General features: G+C 34.6%; 1 protein-coding gene across 2 annotated transcripts; it reads left to right on the top strand.

Annotated features, from left to right (window-relative positions):
* The first annotated feature begins 9992 nt into the window (after positions 1-9992).
* LOC125189110 (coiled-coil domain-containing protein SCD2-like) lies at positions 9993-19256 on the top strand. Of its 2 annotated transcripts, none has more exons than XM_048086321.2 (17): positions 9993-10572; positions 12102-12277; positions 13313-13385; positions 13573-13614; positions 13758-13820; positions 14201-14250; positions 14320-14347; positions 14440-14514; positions 14600-14710; positions 14808-14868; positions 15345-15458; positions 15574-15692; positions 15856-15925; positions 16090-16131; positions 16486-16526; positions 18070-18196; positions 18869-19256. In XM_048086321.2, exons 1-17 carry the CDS (start codon positions 10186-10188, stop codon positions 18991-18993), a joined length of 1704 nt encoding a protein of 567 aa, XP_047942278.1. In that variant the 5' UTR covers positions 9993-10185; the 3' UTR covers positions 18994-19256. The 2 variants fall into 2 exon arrangements, with proteins under 2 accessions (XP_047942278.1, XP_047942279.1); XM_048086322.2 differs by having other exon boundaries at positions 10441-10572; positions 12106-12277.
* The last annotated feature ends 1505 nt before the right edge of the window (positions 19257-20761 follow it).

The raw sequence follows: 20761 nt of genomic DNA on the forward strand, positions 1-20761 counted from the left end.
ATTTTGTTCTTAACAAAGGGAGAAAGATTGATACCCCCTTATAATCATTACAAAACCTTGCTCACCAAACTTGATATTTTTGGTTCCTTTTGCTATTTGCACGGTTATTACTTCATTACATTTTCTAGACTTGCAGTTTTTTTATTAGATATTCAATAAATTTCAATCAACACTATGTATAAATTTGAATAAATAATCTTTTACTATGTATTATTATTATTATATAGATATGATATGTATATTTTAAAAAATTGCATTATACCGTGCATAGCACGGGGGAGATACTAGTAAACTTTAAAATGAGGGATTTTTATTTTTAACTAAAACTTAATCTATCGAGAACCACTCCTAAATTGTTACTACTCCATCAAATATCGTGTTTATTTTACAATTATTCTATATTGAGAAAAAATTGGAGAGAAAAAATTCATCAGTGAAGGCATATTAAAATGGTTAAAATGGCATTATGACAGTAAATAATATGTTCAATCAATATTTATTTGATAAATGAAATCAATTAACACTCAACCTAATCGCTCCTAATATAACATTTACTTTATTTAGAAAACGGATATCGTCACCTAATATTACGAAAATTTTTAAAAATTTATTTTTTACCACGAACGTTGAATTTGACATATAATATAACGAATTTAAATAGTTATTTAATTTTATTTACTAGCATCAATTTTCGGTTATAATTTTGTTATTACATCGCATAAAATATGGTTACAACTGAAAAATGATAATGAAGCAATTACAAAGTACCAAAAGCAAGATATGGTTTTCCGTCTTATTTTAATGTAGTAGGATTTTGTCGTTGGTGGAAAATATTAAACAACTATTTAAATTTGTAACATTATATATTAAATTCAAAGTCCGTGGAATATTATTTAAAGTTTCATAATATTATGCGTCTAAAATACCAAAATATGATAGTAACATTTTTAGACTTTCTATATACAATATGGAGGAGTATCTTGTTAAGTTGCTAACTATCTTAAATTGATAACTTATAATTATGTCAATACGCATGTTTTATATGTTATCATGAAGAGTCTTGTATGTTAACTAAATTTTGTTGATATACAAATGTCTTCATGTTGACATATAAATATAGATGTCAATACAAGACATGTGTATGTCAACTGCAGTTTGTTGACACGAATATCTTTGTGTTGACATTTATAACATGTGTATTGACATAGCAATCAGTTATCAAGTAGCAAATAATTATCAATTGATTATATCCCATATGGAGTATGTAATATTTTATACAATTTGCATCCATGGAGTTGTGATTAATTGCTAACTCTCCCTAAATTGCTAACTACAACGAATTAGAGACCATAAGATTTTTAGATATCTAGTGGTCTGTAATTTGCCATGTATAATTTCATTTTATTACTATTTAAATTTAAAAAGATAAGAACTATCAAACTTGGGTTTTGGATCAAACTGTGAATATAGTATAATAAACATATCAATAAGATGCATTGAGTATGCCAACACAATTATGCATCGACATTTTATACGTATTATGTTGGCATATTATGATAGATGTGTTGATATTAAACTGTTTTTTTGAAAAATACAAAAATTCAATATTTTTTTAAAAAATTTTGACATCGAAACATATGCAAGTGAGATTTGGTTAGAATCCCTATAAAATTAACTTTAATTTGATATATGTTGTGTGAAAAAATAATTAAATTGAGATAGTTATATGCATTTAAAGTTTTGAGATATATTTTTTTAAAATATAGTCATAACTAATTTATTGTTAACTGAGATAAATATCCTAATTAATTTTTTTCCCATTGTATTATACTCGAGCTAAATGATCTTGACCTTTTATTTGTAGATCAAATATCTATTATTTAGTTTTAAAGATAGTTTTCATATTAATTTTGATAAACTTAATGTGATCACTTTAATTAGTAGTAATAATTTTAATTATTTTCAATTTTGAATTTAATTGCTATTTTGCATTAGTAATCCATTTGTATTTTATTTTAGAGATTTTTCATACTATGAACGCATACTAAACCATTCTTCAATGTAATTTCACACCGTTTTCGAATTACATTATTAATTTCCTATGTCGTTTTTTTTTCTTTATATTGTGAAGTCGTCAACTTTAGGAAAGTACTATTGGGAAAAATTGCACCCACTTACCTTGCTTTTATTTTAACACACAAAATAAAGCATTCCATAAGTTTCACGTTGTGAATGCACCACTATTTTAATGCATGCCATTTCTCGACACCAACAATATTCGTACATGAACCTTAGGACCCCGCATGTGTAACTGAGACCTTGACCTGATTACAATACAGGTATAGGAAGATACTAGACGTTCAAGAAAATCAACCTGATTAGGACCATGTATATGCAACTGAGACCTTGACCTCAAACTCTAGCGAATGTCTTCCAGGCGACGTTCATTGTCCTAATGTCATTCTCCAGATCTAGACTCTACTTATTCAGTGTCGCTATTAAAAAGAAAGCACAACATGCTTGTTCTTGATGCCGATTGAGAAGATGCAACTTCTCCATCATCATTCTACCTATTATTCTACGAAGCTCCTCATCGAAATTCCAAATCGCCATTTGGGAGGAGGAGAGAAGATCTCGTTAGAGAGAAGATATATATGACTGGAATAGTATTGTTGAGATAAAAGGAAGTCAAATTGCAAATAATTAAAACATCAATACGGTCCGAACCAAATCTCCGAGTCATTATGGCCGAACAACAAACAATAAAAAAATCAATAAAGTCCGACCCAAATCTTCGGGTCATTCTGGCCCAACACCTAATTCGAGTCATTACTATCAGACAACGAATGTGGGTCATTGAAGAACTGATCTTGGGTAATTCTACAAAAGTCCATTGCGATAATCCGACTTAAAGCAATATCAACAACCAATAAAGTTCTATATTAAGCTATATGTGTAGATAATTACAAGAAATTCATGAACGAGATTCCAAACTTGTCAGTTCAGCAACAAAGATTTTTCTGACACTAATTCTACAATTGATTGAATCCAATCTTTAAAGTCTTCCAGTATAATAAGGTCAAACAACTGTAGTTCAGATTTTATGAATATTAATTTTAAAATTAACTAAAGTTATTTTTGTGTTTGATGCATGTTCAGCTGTCTTTCTTAATAATTAACTCTTGATACAAGAATATTGACTATGAGTCTTTTAAGTAGCGACAAAGTCATGATAGTTTTCATCTTTATCCAAACCTAAATTTTAAGATTATTGTGAAATACGAAAAAATTATTTTTTTTAAGTACATATAAACAAGATTATGAATCTATGAATTTATATCAACACAAATGGCTAAATGAACTATGTATCTATATTAACACAAAACACTAACATTGATTTATAAAACTTTATGATTTTTATAATTCTCTTAGTTCCTAACATTATACTATCTTCTAGGAACTTGGAGTGTACATGGTAAACAAACTTTGTCCAACAGAAACCAATATCGTTAAGCACACAACAAGTGACTGTAAATTAAAAGAAGATAATAATAGTAGGTGTCAAATAAAAAAAAAAAAGTAAAAATGCACAATTTAGAAACAGTAACAATTCACTTTTAAAGGTGTTTGCGAGAAAATAACAAACCATGTTAAACATGGAGGTCTCTAACATCCAATAGCAATAAATATAAATTTATAACATTGAATAATTCTCTAAAACTCTGTGAGTGACATAAAAACACAAATTGTTATTTAGGAGTACAAATAAAACTAAATTTTCTGTTTGATGTTTGTGTACTTAAATAGTTCTTAACTCTTTACCGCTTGTATCCATTGTCAATGAGTAAACGAAAGTTAGGCACTTGTGTGACAGTGTGAGAGCCAACAACGGTAACTGAATTATAAATTCATTATTATCTTTACCATTATTTTTTTTGTATTCCTTCGTTCTAACTTATTACAATGAATGAGTGAAGGTCTTATCAATCTACCATCTAAGCAATTCAATATTATTAGCATATGTCGTATAACCAATCAATAATCGGTTTGTATAAGTAATAAGAACAACGTGATAAAAATTGTGAGAAAGATAAAAAGAACTCATTAAAACTTTAGAGAAAAGAATGGTCTTATTCATTTCGCGAATGGATAGAATCAACATTTTAAAAGTTATGTCAACAAATATAAACTTTTAGATTAAAACTGATTGTAATGTGTCCATACTTTGTTATTCATTCAAATTCCAACTTATATTTAGTTATGTGCTCTAGAAGGTCATTAATATTTATAAAATCCAAAGGGTAGTTGGTCCGAAATTTATAAACTCTTGGTGAAATTTGGTATTTTCCATAACCTTTAAAGTTGGTTGAATAAATTAACTTTAACAACTGTGCAAATTTCCCATAGCGATAATTACTTGGAAATTAAAGGCTAAATAACATGGATTTTAATAAGCTCACATGAGATTTATTATTATACACCTATTTTAGAATTGATACATATGTTGCCACACATTATTAATTAATTCACGTCAATAGCCATGACCGAAAATAATCATTGTGGGAAATTTGCACGGTTGTGAAAGTTCGTGATTTATCCGACCAACTTTAAAGGCTATGGAAAATATCAAATTTCGGTAATAGTTCATGATTTCTCCGACCAATTACCCAAATCCAAATTCTTTAATGTGTCATTTATAACTGTAAATCTATAGAATCAATTATCAATCATAGAAAAATCGAAAGACAAAATAAAGTAGGGAAGATAAAATAGGAAAAATAAAATCAATAGGGTCCGACCCAAATCTCCGGGTCATTCTGGCCCAACACCGAATTCAGGTCGTTATGTGGCTAACAACGAAGGCCATTATGGACCTGGTCCTGGTCATTCTGCAAAAGCCTCATTGCATTCTCAATGTGCGAGATCATGGAAACACACACATGTTGTTACTGCGACAATGTATGGCGATGAAGTTGCTCGTATAAGATGATCATCCCTTGGTTCTCCACAGGAGTTTATGGATTTTATACACCATTATAGCAAACGTAAAAGTCTTGAGTTGGGTCGATACATAGTCCCAGATGTTGGGTTTCCATGTAATTATCCGATAGCATTTTCATATGTCATTGAGAATGGTCTATCTCCAGTAGAGATTTATCCATGGGTGGGTTATCTGGATTCTTCTAAATATTTAGTTGTTAAACGTCAAATTGCAAATAATGAAAAAATCCATATAGGTGGCTGTAGACCTCTATTCACCGATGGGTAAGATGAACATGCGCAACATAACCAGCCTATAACCAGTGCACTTTTTGTTCCATGCGAGTTTGCATAATGGCATAGTCAGGATATTTGGAGAGCTCGATTCGAGTATCCTGAGCTATATTATGGTCTAACCATTGTTGGGTATGACAATAAGATAATGACATATTATATATGTGTCAAAATTCGTATGGCGTCGAACAGAAGTGTAAAGATATTACAATATTTTAAGGGGTATAATTAGATACACGTATTTTTTTGTGAACACTCGGAGTCCAGTAAACGTTTAGAGTGCAAGTTCAAGTAAAAAATAAAAAGAGTAGCCAATTGACCATGTCATTCCTGTGAATCTTTTGCTTGCACATCCATGCTATTAAATATGTTGTTGATTTGATATGGAATGTTCGAACAATTATAGGTTACTTTAACTTTTGACATGATAACTTCTTTAGATCTTGGAAGGTGAGATCATGTTTCCAATTAACACGAAATTGACTATCTATTTTAGATATATCATGCTCTTTTCTGACTAAAAAGATTTAACCCAAAGCCGAAATTATCACAGTTTTCTTTATCTCTCTGATTCGTTCAGACGTACTTTCACTGCAGAGTGCGTGCGATTATGCACCAAATCATAATACAATCACATGAATATTTGGAGAGTTTGGATTTTATGCATGGCTGAGATCAAGGCGCCGACCATAATCAGGTTGAACGGGGCAGAGGGACCTCCAATCGGAGTCCGATTCCACTATGCCCTACATGAAAATTGAGTTCCATTAGGCGATGAAGCATTACAATGACTTTAGAACGATGGAGTTGTCAACTGGGTCATGTCAACCCAACCTCGACTCATCAGTGAAACGAAGCGAGTCTTGGCTAGGCTCATAGGTTGAAATGAACTTCTATTGGGCTATTTATCAAATCTAGGGCCAATCCATACCCGAGACCATAAAAAACCCACCACTAACCTAGCTCAGTCCATGAACAAATATGAACAATATTTATTTTCTAATTTTATCATAATTTTAATTATATTTATTCAAATTTTTATATTAGCTTTTTTTATATAATTTCTAGTTATATTTAAAATTTCTTTGCAATAAAATAAATTTGAATTAATTTATCTTTAATAAATATTAATGTAGTATTTCATGTAATTCTAAAATCATCCAAAGAATATAGTATATTAATTCTATATATAAAGTAGGAAATTAAGATTAACTTTTTTATCCCGTTGAAAACCGCAATTCTTGTTGGCGTCTTTAAAAATCATTATTTGGCATAATAAAATAAATGAGAATATTTTAAAATTTTATTAAGACGTCAACAAGGTTGGCGTCTTTATATTACAAAAAATAATACTTTAGACACGCCAACAAGGATGGCATGTATAGACAATTTTTTTAAAAAATTAAATATATATGTGCATACTTATTGTTGGCGTGTTACATCTTTTTAATTTCATGCAAAAACGACAATCTCGTTAGCATTTTTGTTACATATTCTGCCCATATGTGTATACTTGTTGTTAGCGTGACATCTTTTCAGAAACCAAATTAGAGGTCTCCTTACATCGAACTTTTGTTTCATATTCTACCCAAATTCGAATTATTCATTATTATTGTAATGTTTCAAATTTAATTGTAAAATCAGCCAAAAAAATTACTACCTCCGTCCCCCAAAATTTTGACACATTTTGACCTGGCACGGGTTTAAGAAATGTAATGGAAAGTGAGTTGAAAAAGTTGGTGGGGTGTGGGTCCTACTTTTAAAGTATTAGTTTTATAATAAAATGTGAGTATGAATGAGTTTGTGGAATATGAGGTCCACTACCACATTGATATTTTTTTTCCGTTACCATTTAACCAACTTCAACATTTTCAAAATGTTGGGCCGTCTAAATAATGAGGTATTATTATGAAAATTATTCTATGAACAAAAACATCACGCTCTGAGTCAACAAGGAGGCCCTACTCGACATTTTTGGCTTTCTAGAGGGGTCCCTCCCAATCAAATACCTCGGGATCCCTCTCAATTCAAAGTGACTCGACATGTCAGACTGCGGGGACCTGATTGACAAGATGAAGTCCACTGTTCAGAAATGGCCGGGTAAGACTGCGGGTCCAAATCGCGCACGCAGCATGTCGCACCGCGTTCGCCATCACTGGCGTTCGGGTTGATGACCCGCAGCGTTATGCTCGATCTCTCGGGTACGGTGCATGATGTGGGTACGAGGCCGACGGCCTCCGAGCTTCACAAATAAGCGTTCTACGCTTCGTGCGAACGACTGTCGGTTCGGTATGTGGCCGTGCTCCCGTAGCTCGGCTCAAGCTGTGCCGACGTCGATGGGGAATGCTACCTGGTTGAGCAAGACGAGGTTTGGCCTCACTAGCCCCAAAACAGGTTCGAGATCTCGAGACTCAATTAGCTGAGGAAAGGAAAACAAGGATAAAACAGGAAAACAGAGCTTTAGCCTCACTAGCGAATCTAACATCAAACCAAGCAGAGAAGAGCTCAACTACAGATAATAAGAAACCACCATTGGGCCCATCACTGAGGTTGCCACTTCGAAGACTCACAAACCTCATTCCTCCCGTTGCAGTACATCTTCACTGGCTCCCCGAACAGCCGCGACGCCGATCTCCGCAGCCGCGATGCTACCGTCGGCGGAGGCTTCTCGCACTCCAACGCGATCCTCAGCATCCCCACCGACATCTCCTTCACAAGCGCCGCGGTGGAGATGTCGAATTCGACGAGGAAAATGGGGACGGATCTCGGATCGTACTGGACGGCGAAGCTGTTTGCCGCGGCGCCGCCCGTTGTGAAATTCAATCTAGATAGGCTTTGGCTACCTATCGCGAAAGGTTGCAGTGTTCGTCCGAAAGTCATCTTTACCTTGAGAATGACTAGTGACACTAGTGTGGTATAACATTGAAAGGATCTTAATAATAGACACGTCTTTATTTCTATCTAATGTAAGACGAAGTCTTGGAGATTTAATATTTCCTAATCTTTGTAATAATTTAGGACACACGTTATTCGATCATACGTTGCTTTGACTTATCAGTAGGTGTTGTTGACATTTGATGTGTAGTTGACATGAATTGTATATGTAGTTGACAAAAAATTTTAAATAATTAAAAAAAAATTTAAAAATATTTGTGTAAATAATTATCATCGTGATTGTAATACAAATTCTATTTGTTGATACATGTGCTATTGCCCCGTGCTTGGACACCTACATTGGGTATATACGAAACGTGACATTGTCCTACAAGGACTATACGATATATTATATGACTTTCGCCCTATATGGGCTATACGACGCCCACTATATGCCCTATATGGTTGACATGGTTTGATGCTCGCCCTATATGGGCTATATACGATTTGATGAGAGTGAATTTCAGTTTGATCTTGGGGACGACGATAAAGCCCTTCCAGCTTTTTTGAATTCAATTGCTGAAAATTTTGCAAAGACTCCCATCGAGATATTGCACGGGCAAGGTTTCAGTAGACTTCTATTCGCAAAGGGCATTGTTATGGATAATACAAATTTATCAAGTCCATATTGGGCCGGCGATATGTCCTGGTCGGATGTGGAACGGCGAGAGCCGGTCAATCGATCGACTCGGGGCACGAAAAATACGAGAAACATCGCCAAGCCTTCTACGTGTGTAATCCGATCACAAGCTCTGATGATCAGTAAGGATAACAAACTTCCTACGCTATAAATAATGATACCACTTCTTCACTTCGAAATTGGCTTTAGGGTGCTCCCTATCATGTTTTTTAGAATATTCGGGAGCCTATGATTTCTTTGTTACAAGTCCTTTTTGACAACTTCAAGCATCATTAGAATTTTTGGTAAAAAGTGAAATGTGTCAAATTTTTAGGGACGGACCGAAATAGTAAACTGTGTTAAAATTTGGGGGACGGAGGTCAACCCTTTAAATTTCGTACAATCCTAGTTATAATTAAATGGATTATCACTAGTACTACTAGTTTACTACTAATGCATTATAGTGGTACTATTATTTTGAGGTTTATACACTACTAACTATCATAGAGGTGAAACTATGAATTTAATATTTGGGCCCAAAATACTGTTGATGATTATGTTGATATTGCCGAAAGCCAATATAGCACTAACAGTAAAATAAAGTGATTGTTGAATAGGGACAATTAGACATAAATTATGGTGTAAATTAAAAAGACATAAGATAAGAGATAATAAACTGAAGTGGAGAAATAAACATAAAGTTATGGTATAAATTCAAAAGAAATAATAAGAATATAACAGACTATGTAAGTGTACACTAAGATATAAAATATAGTGACACTTGGATATAAATATATAATGATGCTGCGATCAAACTAAACACCTATTTGCCTTTAATACTACAATAATGTCAACTGCACTACAATTTCAAATTATAATTTTGTAGATGTATATAATACTAGTACTACACTAATTACGAAATTGGTGGGGGATCATCCTCGGCCCAACTGAGTATTGAGTATTGAGTATTGATGCTATCACTTACATATGAATCACCCATTCAATTTGATTTTTGAAAAAACAAAGGAAATGTAAATTGAAAGATAAAGTCTTTGGTAAAATGAAAAAACACAAATAATTATGAAATCGCCGTTGCCGGGATTCGAACACTCGTGTTGCCCAGAACTAAGAAATTCGACAATAGTAGAACATTTAATCATTTTTATGCGAATATATTTAGATTTCTGGCGATCATTGAAGTCGGTATACAGTACATCAAATTTCCACCCAATTTCTCCAAATCCCGTTCCTATTTCTCCTCGCCTTTGCCATCTTCATTCTTCAGCATAAATTCCATTTCCCCTCAAATCTAGCTGCCCCCACAAAACACGCACCTATACATACAGTCCGAATTTGTAATGAATCGGAAGAGGACCGAGAGTCCGGTCTACGCCCGCCAGTGGAGCGGCGGATCCAGCAGCACCGGTTCCTCCTCGCCTGTCGGCTCTCCGGCTCACCCCCGCTCCAGGCTCCCCCCTTCCGCCGCCGGGATGTCCACCATCAAGCGGACTCAGAACGTCGCCGCAAAGGCCGCGGCGCAGCGCCTGGCGCTCGTCATGGCGTCCAAGACCCCCAATGACGACGATGATGATGAAGACGATGACCTCGGCTTCCGCTTTGCTGCTCCACCGGCGCCGATGTCGGCTTCCAGTAATATTGGTGTTAATCGGAGTGACAGTGGGAGTAATGGCGGCGGCTTCTCCGGAATTTCGCTTACCAGGCCTAATAGATCTCCGTCGCCTTCGGTGAGATTGGATCTCTCTTTCACAGTGCTAAGTCCTTTGAGTTAATTTGGGTTTAATTAATTTTTAGCACTTGGTTGATTTGTTAATTGTAATACTCTCTGTCCATCTCGATCTAAAATTGAAATTGGTTCCTATGTTTTAACGTGAGACATTGCGCTTTCTCTGCTAAGCTTAAATTGTGTTATGCTGTATCTAGTTGGAGCAATTTGGAGTCGTTTAATTTCTGCTACACATCGCTATGGCATAGGGATTAGTTGAGTTGTCGTTCACTGGAAGTGGCTTGATAAAATCAGACCTGCCTTTTCTAATGATCACGGGATTATCTGTAATTTGGAGAAGAAATAGTAGATTTAGATTAGGGTGATTATATGGATAATCGCGAAACCAGCAGGGACCAGACTTTACCATGATTTATGTTAATTGATTCTCTTGGAAATGGTGGATGTAAATTTAATGAAGCCAGCCAAGCTATTCAGAATACCATTTGTGATGGAAACCAATCAAATTATTTAAATATCAACGTTTTCATATATTGGAGGCAAAAAAGTTCTAGAAGATTGTGTTCTAGACAGTCCTTTGCTTGGCTAGAGTTCAGTCATGTTCATTGAACCTCTATATTTCCTGTATTTAACTTTTTTTTTTCCCAGAAGTGTGTTGGAGCATAGTTGCTCAAAGAATTTCCTTGGAAAAATCATAGAAGCAAAACATAACTGGGTCCTTGGACCTTCATGCATTTTATAATTGGGCCCTTGGACTTTCATTTGCTTCAATTTACTTCTTAAATTTGATTGTGTTATAGTTTGGTCCTTGAAATAAGTTTGTTTGAACCCGGTTCTTAAATATTGTAATGGTGGTATAATTGGGTCACATTTATGGGTGGTCATCTGAGGAAGTCAAAGTATGGGGAGTCAATTTGAGTAAATGATGTTTGAGAGCTCAGTCCCTCCATATTAGAAATGACAAACCAGAGTTTTAGGACCCAATTATAAAAATATGAAAGTATAAGGATCTATTAATGCATTTTCCTATATTTAATCAGAACTTTCTTGCATACCCACATTTTCCTTTTCTTCTTTCCCTCTCTTGATGGAAAATAGCGGGACAATGAAACAACTACTTTTGCACATAATGGGGCTGGATTGGATGACAACATGCAGCTAATCAATTATACTACTCAGCTATAGCTTTTGACTTGTTGAACTTTGTGACCTAGGGCCAATATGAATCTTGTTGCAGTTTTGATCCAACAGTGAGGGTGGACTTCAGTCAGCACTTTTTGTACAATTGTACTTGGGCAACAGTTATTTATTCATTTATTGTTCTAACATTGCTGTTATATATCTCAAATACAATCTGCAATACTGTGGTATCTTTGGAGGTTGAATTTCCTGTAATAGCACTTGTAGTATTTGTACATTTAGGTCAGCATGTTCAGTTAAATGAAAGTGGGTGGGGTTTGACAGTGGTTAAGGGGCACTATATTGTTCTCACTCATGGATATATTAAAATTTGGATGGTCTTGTCTGTAGTTAGGTCGGAATTTTATGGACATCAATCCTCCTGTTCGTTCGACATCAGCTGGAAGATCTTCAATGTCTGTCCGTACAGGAACAAATACAGTGGCACCACCAAGTAGATCCTCTTTGAAAACTCCAGTTGCCATACCTCCAATTGAACCCCCTAGTAGCAGGTTAAGAGAAAAGAGGTAAGCTATTCCTTTTACGAGATTTCTGTATATCATCAGACTTTTTATGTTGTTACTAAATGCAATAATTTAACCTGATAACTAATGCTGCTGATGCAGAACAATGACGTGAGAAGTTATGTATATCTAATTACTGAGTTATGCCACATTAAATTTTTGTGCACTGCCCTTTTTTCGTCTAAAAACAAAAAGTTGGTGGTTTAAAGGTTATTGCATTTATATCTGTTTTCCCTTTTTTGTTGAATTTCATGCATGTCCATAATTTAATTCTTATTGAGGCCTATGAGAACATTTTGCCAAAGTTTTTGAATGTTGAATTTGCATCAGAATACCAACCTAGATGATAATTGGTGCTGTATTTTAGTATTTCTTTATTAAAATGAGAAACAATGAAACTTTATCAAATGAGTTGGGAGAAAAATCTTGTCAGCTGGTTTTTGACTTACTTATTTTTAGTTTGAAGTTCTGATTTTTGTTGTCAGTGTGATTTTAAAGTGGTGGAACGACAAAGCAGGTGAAACAATTTTTTAATTGTTTCAGAGCATAATATATTTTCTTTTATTACTCCTTTAGGTCCAATTGTTGCATTTGATCCTTGGTTTGGTTCTACTAAATTGGAGTTAGTGCTGGTACTGATCCCTTAGATATATCAATTCATCATTACATGTATTTATGTTTTCATCCATAGATAGCTAAGAGAGTCCCAATACTTTTTTTATATCCTTTAACCTGTTGCCTACCCACCCTGAATTCTTGTATGTAGCTCTTTCAACTAACTAAGTTAAGTTTCTATTAGAGAGCGAGAGCTAAGCAAGCTGCAGCCCGAATGTCTCATTGTTACCAGGACAGATAGTTCCGATAGTTCTTTTCCCTGATGCTATACATTTCAAACCTTTTTTTTCTCTTTCTATCCATGCTTTCTCAGCATTATGTTTTAGCTGATTACTTTTTTCTCTTGTCACGATTTTTTTGGGGTAATGTTCTTGTTGAATGGCTGATAGTTGAATGATTCTTCTTTGGTGGCTAACAATGCAGATTTGTACCTGATATAGGCCGTGACCTGAAAGGTTCTGAAAATCAGCTAGAGGCTTCTGCACTTCGTGATGAAGTACGTCTTTCATTATATCTGCCTACTTCTGTAATACTAAGATTGCTGATTTGTTATAAAGTAAACCCAATTTATCTGCTGCACACCGTTAAGCTTTCTGGTCAGTGGTTGTACTGTATATTAACTGCAAAAGTCCCATGGTAATATGGTATACTATATGGTTAACTTACATAAATTCGATGTGCAGCTTGATATGTTGCAAGAGGAGAATGAAGTAATCTTAGATAAGGTGAGTTTTTCTAGCTTCTCCTATATATGGAAGTAAATTATATAAAGAAAAGCAAAAAGAAAACATGAATAGCGAAAGAGATATTGAAAGGAGGTTTACTAACAATTTCTCCTGTCTGGCATTATGGCTAATTCTTTCAACAGCTTCGTCACGCGGATGAAAAGCGTGAAGAAGCAGAGGCTAGAGCCAGAGAGTTAGAGAAACAGGTTAGTGTTACACTCTAAATCCCTTTTCCGAAGACATAGCTTTAAACTCAGTATTGGTGTTTGGTATGTCAGAACATAGAGATGAAAATAACCCTGCTCCTTGCCCTTATTGAATGCCTCCTGGTTCCAATTTCATTGAGTCTGGATTTTAAATACTGAAACTATTAAACCAGTCTTGTTATTTGGATGCAGTAATCCATAGCTGTTTAGTTCAACTCTTTATTTCAGGTCATTTTTGTAATTTACTGTTTTTGTTCGATGAGTAATGTGCCCATTTCTGGGGGCACCAGTTTTGGTCATTATACCGGGTTCTTATGCTAGTCTTCATCTCAAATCCATGTTTTCAGTATTTATTTTGACTTTCTGAACGAAACTTTTAGGTAGCTTCCCTGGGGGAAGGTGTATCCTTGGAAGCTAAACTATTAAGCCGGTAAGTTTCTATTATGTAGCTGTATCTCAAGCTATTTAGCGTTGCTCCTGATGAGTTAATCACTTTCAGGAAGGAAGCAGCTCTTCAAAAAAGAGAGGTATGTGTACATACAAAAATCTATATTATAAGTCAATTTATTTATACTGATATGGTAAACCAAATGGCTTTCTCATTATGATTTCACCGCAGGCTGCTTTGAAAGCAGCAAAACAGACAAAAGACGCAAGGGATGGAGAGCTTGCAGGTCTCCGTGCCGAACTTGAGGTACTTATGTAGTTATGTGTTTCTTTGGCCTTCTACTTTTCACAAGTTTGCATTCTGATAATGTTCATTATAAATACTTGATCAGAACGTGAAAGAGGAGACTGCCACTGTTGTAGAACAGCTCCATGAAGCTGAATCTGAAGCAAATGCTCTCAAAACAATGACACAAAGGATGATTTTGACACATGAGGAGATGGTTGTCCTTTCAATTAATTTAGAATTAATGAAAATCTCAGAAACTGTCTTAATGAGTCCTAACTTACAATATTTTGCTTTTGGGTGTTTGTTTCCAGGAAGAAGTTGTTCTGAAGAGATGTTGGCTTGCTCGTTATTGGGGTTTAGCTTCAAATTATGGTAATATTACTGAATTATCATTTGTTCCATGGGTGCAGGGGAGGGAGGGGATGACAAATTATAATGCTACAAGCTAGATGTTGCATGTTACATTATCCAGATCCGGCCTAGGAACTACATAATGATACTCCAATTACAGAAAATAGTGCAATTTTCCCACTTTTTTTCGTCCATGGAAACTTTCTCAACACGTTTTTTATTTCTCTCTCTCTCTCCCTCCTACTTTATCCACCTTTTCTCTATCTCTCTCCCACTTCTCTAATTGTGCATTAAAACTCGTGCCGTCCACAAATGACTATTTTCTATGGACGAGGGTGTACAAATTTCTCTTTTATGTGGTTATAATAACCACATAGTATTTTTAGAGGTCAATATTGCATCTGGAAAGCATTTCATTATTGTATTGGTTTCATATTTGTCATTATAAAAGAGCTGATTGACCTTAAGCTTTCTTTCTTTACTTCTTTCCACTACAGGTATATGTGCAGATATAGCTGTTTCCAAGCATGAGCACTGGTCATCTCTAGCTCCACTGCCCTTTGAGGTTGTTATATCAGCTGGACAGAAGGCGAAAGAGGATTCCTGGGATGGTTGGGCTTCTACATGATAATACTCAATACTCCATGTTATAATTGTTAGTCTGGAGTTTCATGTGGTCTTGTCATCTGCAACTAAGCAAGCTTCCATTTGTTGACATTTGAGCAGGTGGGGATGATTCAGATCGAAGCAAACTTGCTCGAGATTTGAATGATCTAACTGGGGAAGGAAATATAGAGAGCATGCTTTCTGTTGAGATGGGTCTAAGGGAATTAGCCTCGTTAAAGGTTCTCTAATTTTTTATTTTTTTATTCTCATGAATTTGGTTTAAGTATCTTCCTTATACTGTTCATTTTATTGTTCTGTATATATTGTCTCTCAAATGCTGTCTGTGGTGAGGATCTCACTATTTGGGTTGCTCCATTCCTCATTCATTCGTCTTATTTGAAGGTTGAGGATGCTGTTGTGCTGATGATGGCACAGAAAAGACAATCAGCCTTAGTTCGCCAATCTCTCTCAGGTATTGCCCAGAATTTTAGTCTCCCTCTAGCCCATAACTGTCATGCATGTAGTCTGCAGAAAGTTACATATATTTTTGCAACTCATTCATGCAATTTTGTGGGTTAGCTATTATTATAGTTTGCTTGTAAGTTGTAACACAGTCTTTTCTCTGCCACATTACAGATCCTAAATCATCTGGTGATCCCAAGTACATGGAAGCATTCGGTAAGAAACTTGCTTGTTGTATCCACCTTGCTATGATTTATAGGACTATCGTACTTCTGTTAACTTATTTCATTCTTGGACAAGGTCTTGATCTAATGTGATGTCTGCCTTTTGTTTCCAAGTGATTAGACATGTAAATTATTCCAGCTAATTATTTTTTGCACTTAAGAGTTATTCTCTTTCTGCTACTGTTTAGATATACTTGATGCAAAGTGAAGTTGACATTAAGTTATACTCTTTTTTTTTTTTTGCTTTTCGCCAGCATATTTTGTAGATTTCATCTGACATGTTATTTTCCTTCACATTTAAATTATTATTTACCCAAAATCTAAATGCCTACATATTTTTCTCCAGAGTTGAGTGAAGAGGAATGCGATGATGTTCTTTTCAAAGAGGTCTGTTATTTTGTTCTCTCTCATTTTATTTGTTACTGTTACTGCTTGAGGAAACTGGAATAATCTGTATGTGGAGGAATAACTTTTTTCATGAGGATAGAGTTGAATATAGGATAAGAAAGTTGTAATCTTTAATGCACAATTTTCTAACTTCCTCTACAGTCCCTCGTATTTTCTTAAGTAGTTTTGCAATTTGCTACTAGAATTTGCCATGTTCCCCACTCTCATTCATTGTTCCTTGGCTGTTAAAAATAGCATCTCAAGTAACTGGTACTGATCTAACATTCTTTGGCCTTGTGGGACTATGCTATGTGGTCAGTTTGTAGTTTCTGGTTGGGCAGAGAGGACTGTCGGAGAAAACGTTTGATGACTAATTGGGGTGGGTGGTGGGGGGATTGATCACAATGTTAGGGACTCCTGGGAAGTACAAAGTAAATATTAGTATATAATTAATGGGTAAGTTGTGGGAGAGTCGACAATGAATGGGTTTGTTCTATTTTGGTTATGCATAATGGGTACATGTATGTAAAATGACAATGATAGAGGATTTTTTAGTTCTATGGATGCTATAAATAGAGGTAATATGGCAATGGTTTGCTCTGTGTGTGTAGGGTAGGGATCTAGTGAAAATTGGATTTTTCATGATAAATGAGAATAACGAACTAGTAGTACATAAAATCAATGAACACTGAGATGAATAAAATAAATAATTATAATGTTTTCAATTTTCACCCCTCCAGGATTCAAACCAAGGGGTGCTGCATTGCATATTTGCATGCACCATAGATCTTTGTCACCAAAGGGCTGAAAATGATTCTCAATACTCACCTAGATATAGCATCCTCACTTGATCCCTTTCCTATATATGTAGGGATAGGATCAGGTAGATCCCAAATCCCAATCCTCCGAGAGTACTGAAGTACCCATGCATTTTTCTGTATAAAACAATGCATTATACATAATCATACATCTTTTATTAATACGATGTATGCTTATGTATAGTAATGCATTTATGCACTTTCTGATCCATATATGTATTTTTGTGTTCAACCACATTTTTGAATTCATACATGCACAATCACATTAGTTAACACATCTCTCTCTCTCCCTCTCTATGTATATATATATATATATATTATATTTAAATGTGTGCGTGTGTGCGTTAGAGTAAAGGTGATAGAGATAAATAAAGGACAAAGAACATAAAGATTCATAAATAATCAAAAGGGAAAACAGAGCAAAACCTCCTTTTGCGAGACCCTACTCGAAGATGCTGTCCCAAACTCCACGCAGTGAGGCCTAGAATGGATGTTGTTTTGGAATAATACCCACAATGATCCTAACCTTAACTCACTAATAACTATTTAAAGACTTAAAACCCTCACGAAAGCCTGATCTATTCTTTATTTTAACCCTAAATTACTTAGCCCTGCATAACTAAATAGGAGTAGTAAAGGAAATAAGAGATAACTAATAATAAAAACATCGAATAATACACGGTATCAGTTTGTGTGTCTTGTCTAACATTGTTGTCTGTTTATAGGCTTGGCTTACATATTTCTGGAGAAGGGCAAAAGTGCATGATGTTGAGGAAGATATTGCGGAAGAGAGACTTCAGTTATGGATAAGTCGGAGTGGGAAAACCCCAACGTCACATGATGCTGTTGACGGTAATCATAGTTTAATCTTCTATCATGTTTTTCCTTGCTTGTTAGTGTAGTTTACCATTTTGTGATCTACTTTTATGCCATAGTATGTCATAAGATTAGATTACATATAGAGGACCGTGACAGGCAGCTTCCATGTCTGTCTTTATCGTTATGTTGTTTATCTGTTAAAAATTTCTTTCACCCAAAGTGATTTTTCCTCTGTATATAAGTAGTTTTTTTTTAACTGAAATGGTAGATATATTATATTTCATTAAAAAAAAAATTATCTGAAGGGCCTCATTCACATCTTCACCCTTGTACCTTTAATGCTGCATCTTGAAAAAAACCCCTTGTACATATATCTGCCATTAAACCTTGCTAGTAAATTTACAACCTTCCAGTTATGATTTGGAAAATATTGTCATTTTGCCCTCAACTTTTTTCCTTAAACTCTTGCAATGCATCTTCATAATTGTACCTATATAATGTCAAGTTTTTACATATATCGATCATGTTCTCTGAAGCTCTATTGCAAAAGGAAAATGCTCATTTTTATGAAAAGCTTTTTTCAATGACTGCTATCCATGTCCTTTCTTCCTTAAGTTTGATGAAGTAAAACAGTCTGCAATTAATTGTGCAAGGTCACATTATCAGTGTAATATGTTTACGGATTTAATATTTGTGGAACCACAGTTGAAAGAGGTCTAATAGAGCTGAGGAAGTTGGGAATTGAACAGCAACTGTGGGAGGCATCTAGGAAGGAAATTGGACAACCTTCGTTAGCCAATGGCAGTCATCCTCATGAATCAGATGCCTAATCGGTATGCTATTAGATGTGTATGTTCTCCCAAAATACATTTGTTTTCTTTTTTTTACTTTTTTTGTGTATCTACAGATTTTCGTATACATATATTGGTAGTTTGTGTTGGCCTTAGGAATTTAAAACCAAAGGTTTTTAAGTTGAGAAGTTGTAAAGCCATTTGTATCATATAGAATTTCATTGGTTGAATTGAGAATGAGGCCGAAAGCGTTGTATTTGAATGTTATTGATTTCCAACTTAAAGGAGCTAGACTTTGTGAATTCTTTGCACAAATAATTATCATAAAAAATTATGGCTATTATTTAGCGGAGGATATAAAAAATGAAGAATGGAATAGGTAATACGGGAAGTTTACCCCATCGTCAGCATCACCTTCGACATCTATTATTCGTTCTCAGTTGATATGGCTGTGAAGTTCTACGTTGTCATTTCAAAATTTGATTATTCCAATGAAATATTTACGCTCGTAAAGTGAACTAGCATTCTTTATGAATCATTGTGAATATAAATGAAGAAAATCAAAGTGAAATAGCATTTTTTTCCCTGGGATACAAACCGACTTTCCTTGGAGTAGGAAGACCTTGTCTTGAATTCTGATTTTTCATCTTAAACTCATGACAAAGAAGGAATTAGAAGGGGGAAGAATGATGAACGTGTTTGGTATGCATACGATACGACATGGCATTTGAAACATTCCTTTGATTTCAGACTTACTATATGTGAAGGAAATACAGTACTTCAAACGAATTAGCCTTTGGAATAATCACTTGAAGATGGTGTTAATAATGAAACCAATGTCTTGGATAACATATAACTTAAAGTATCAGTAAATTAAAGAATTCAGACCGCGCTCTATATATACTAGCAAAATTCTAATCAGGTTTTATATAAAACACACATTTTCTGCACATTGCCTATATTTTTTGTCCTTTTTCTAATTAAAAAAGATTCTTTTCTTAGGGACAACATAAAATAGAAAAAAATTATTCAGACATACTAAAATTATACTGTCAACATATAAACATGTGAAACGCCATCTACTATCACTTGATTCACTTCTCCGTTTTATTTGTTATGACCCAACCTACACACAGATAAGAACTCGGTAAACACTGAAATATAAATTATAGTATAATGCTAGAGGAAAAAGAGAAGTGAGAAATTACAAGATGAGATGTGTAGTGGAATTTGATTTTTGAGAAAAAAGGTTGTGAAATCTCAATTTGGAGAAAAAAACGCTAGAATGAGATAATTGGGTAGATGATATTGTCTTAGATAAAAATAGCTGTGCAGATGGAATTTTGGCTCGATATTGTTAGAGAATCATGATATGTGAAGAAGGAGAAATTTCGGAAAAAATGATTAATTTCGCTTACCTTTCGAAATTTAGGATTAATTTCGCTGACCTTTCAAAATATGGGATCAAGGCATGCGGATTTTTCGGAATAAAGGATTTTTGATTTTTTCCTCTTTTTCTTATCATTTTTCATATTATTTCACTCATCATATTTATGAATTGACATAATTATCCACCTTATTTAAATCTCAATTCATTAATTCTTCGACCAAAAATCCAAAATACTACTCTACGCTTCTGAATACTCCATATGAAAACAAAATAAAAATTCTGAAAACAAAAAAAGGATTCACACTTTAGAAAACAAAATCTTCTGCCCACCCTCCTCCTCTCCTCCCTTCGGCGCCTCCACCTTCCTCCTCCTTCTCCTCCACCGCGTATATGATACTTTTATATGTTCGCAATTAT

The sequence above is a fragment of the Salvia hispanica genome, chromosome 5, assembly GCF_029641045.1.
Source record: "Salvia hispanica isolate PSC_SH4W2 chromosome 5, Shi_PSC_v1, whole genome shotgun sequence".
Lineage (NCBI taxonomy): Eukaryota > Viridiplantae > Streptophyta > Magnoliopsida > Lamiales > Lamiaceae > Salvia > Salvia hispanica.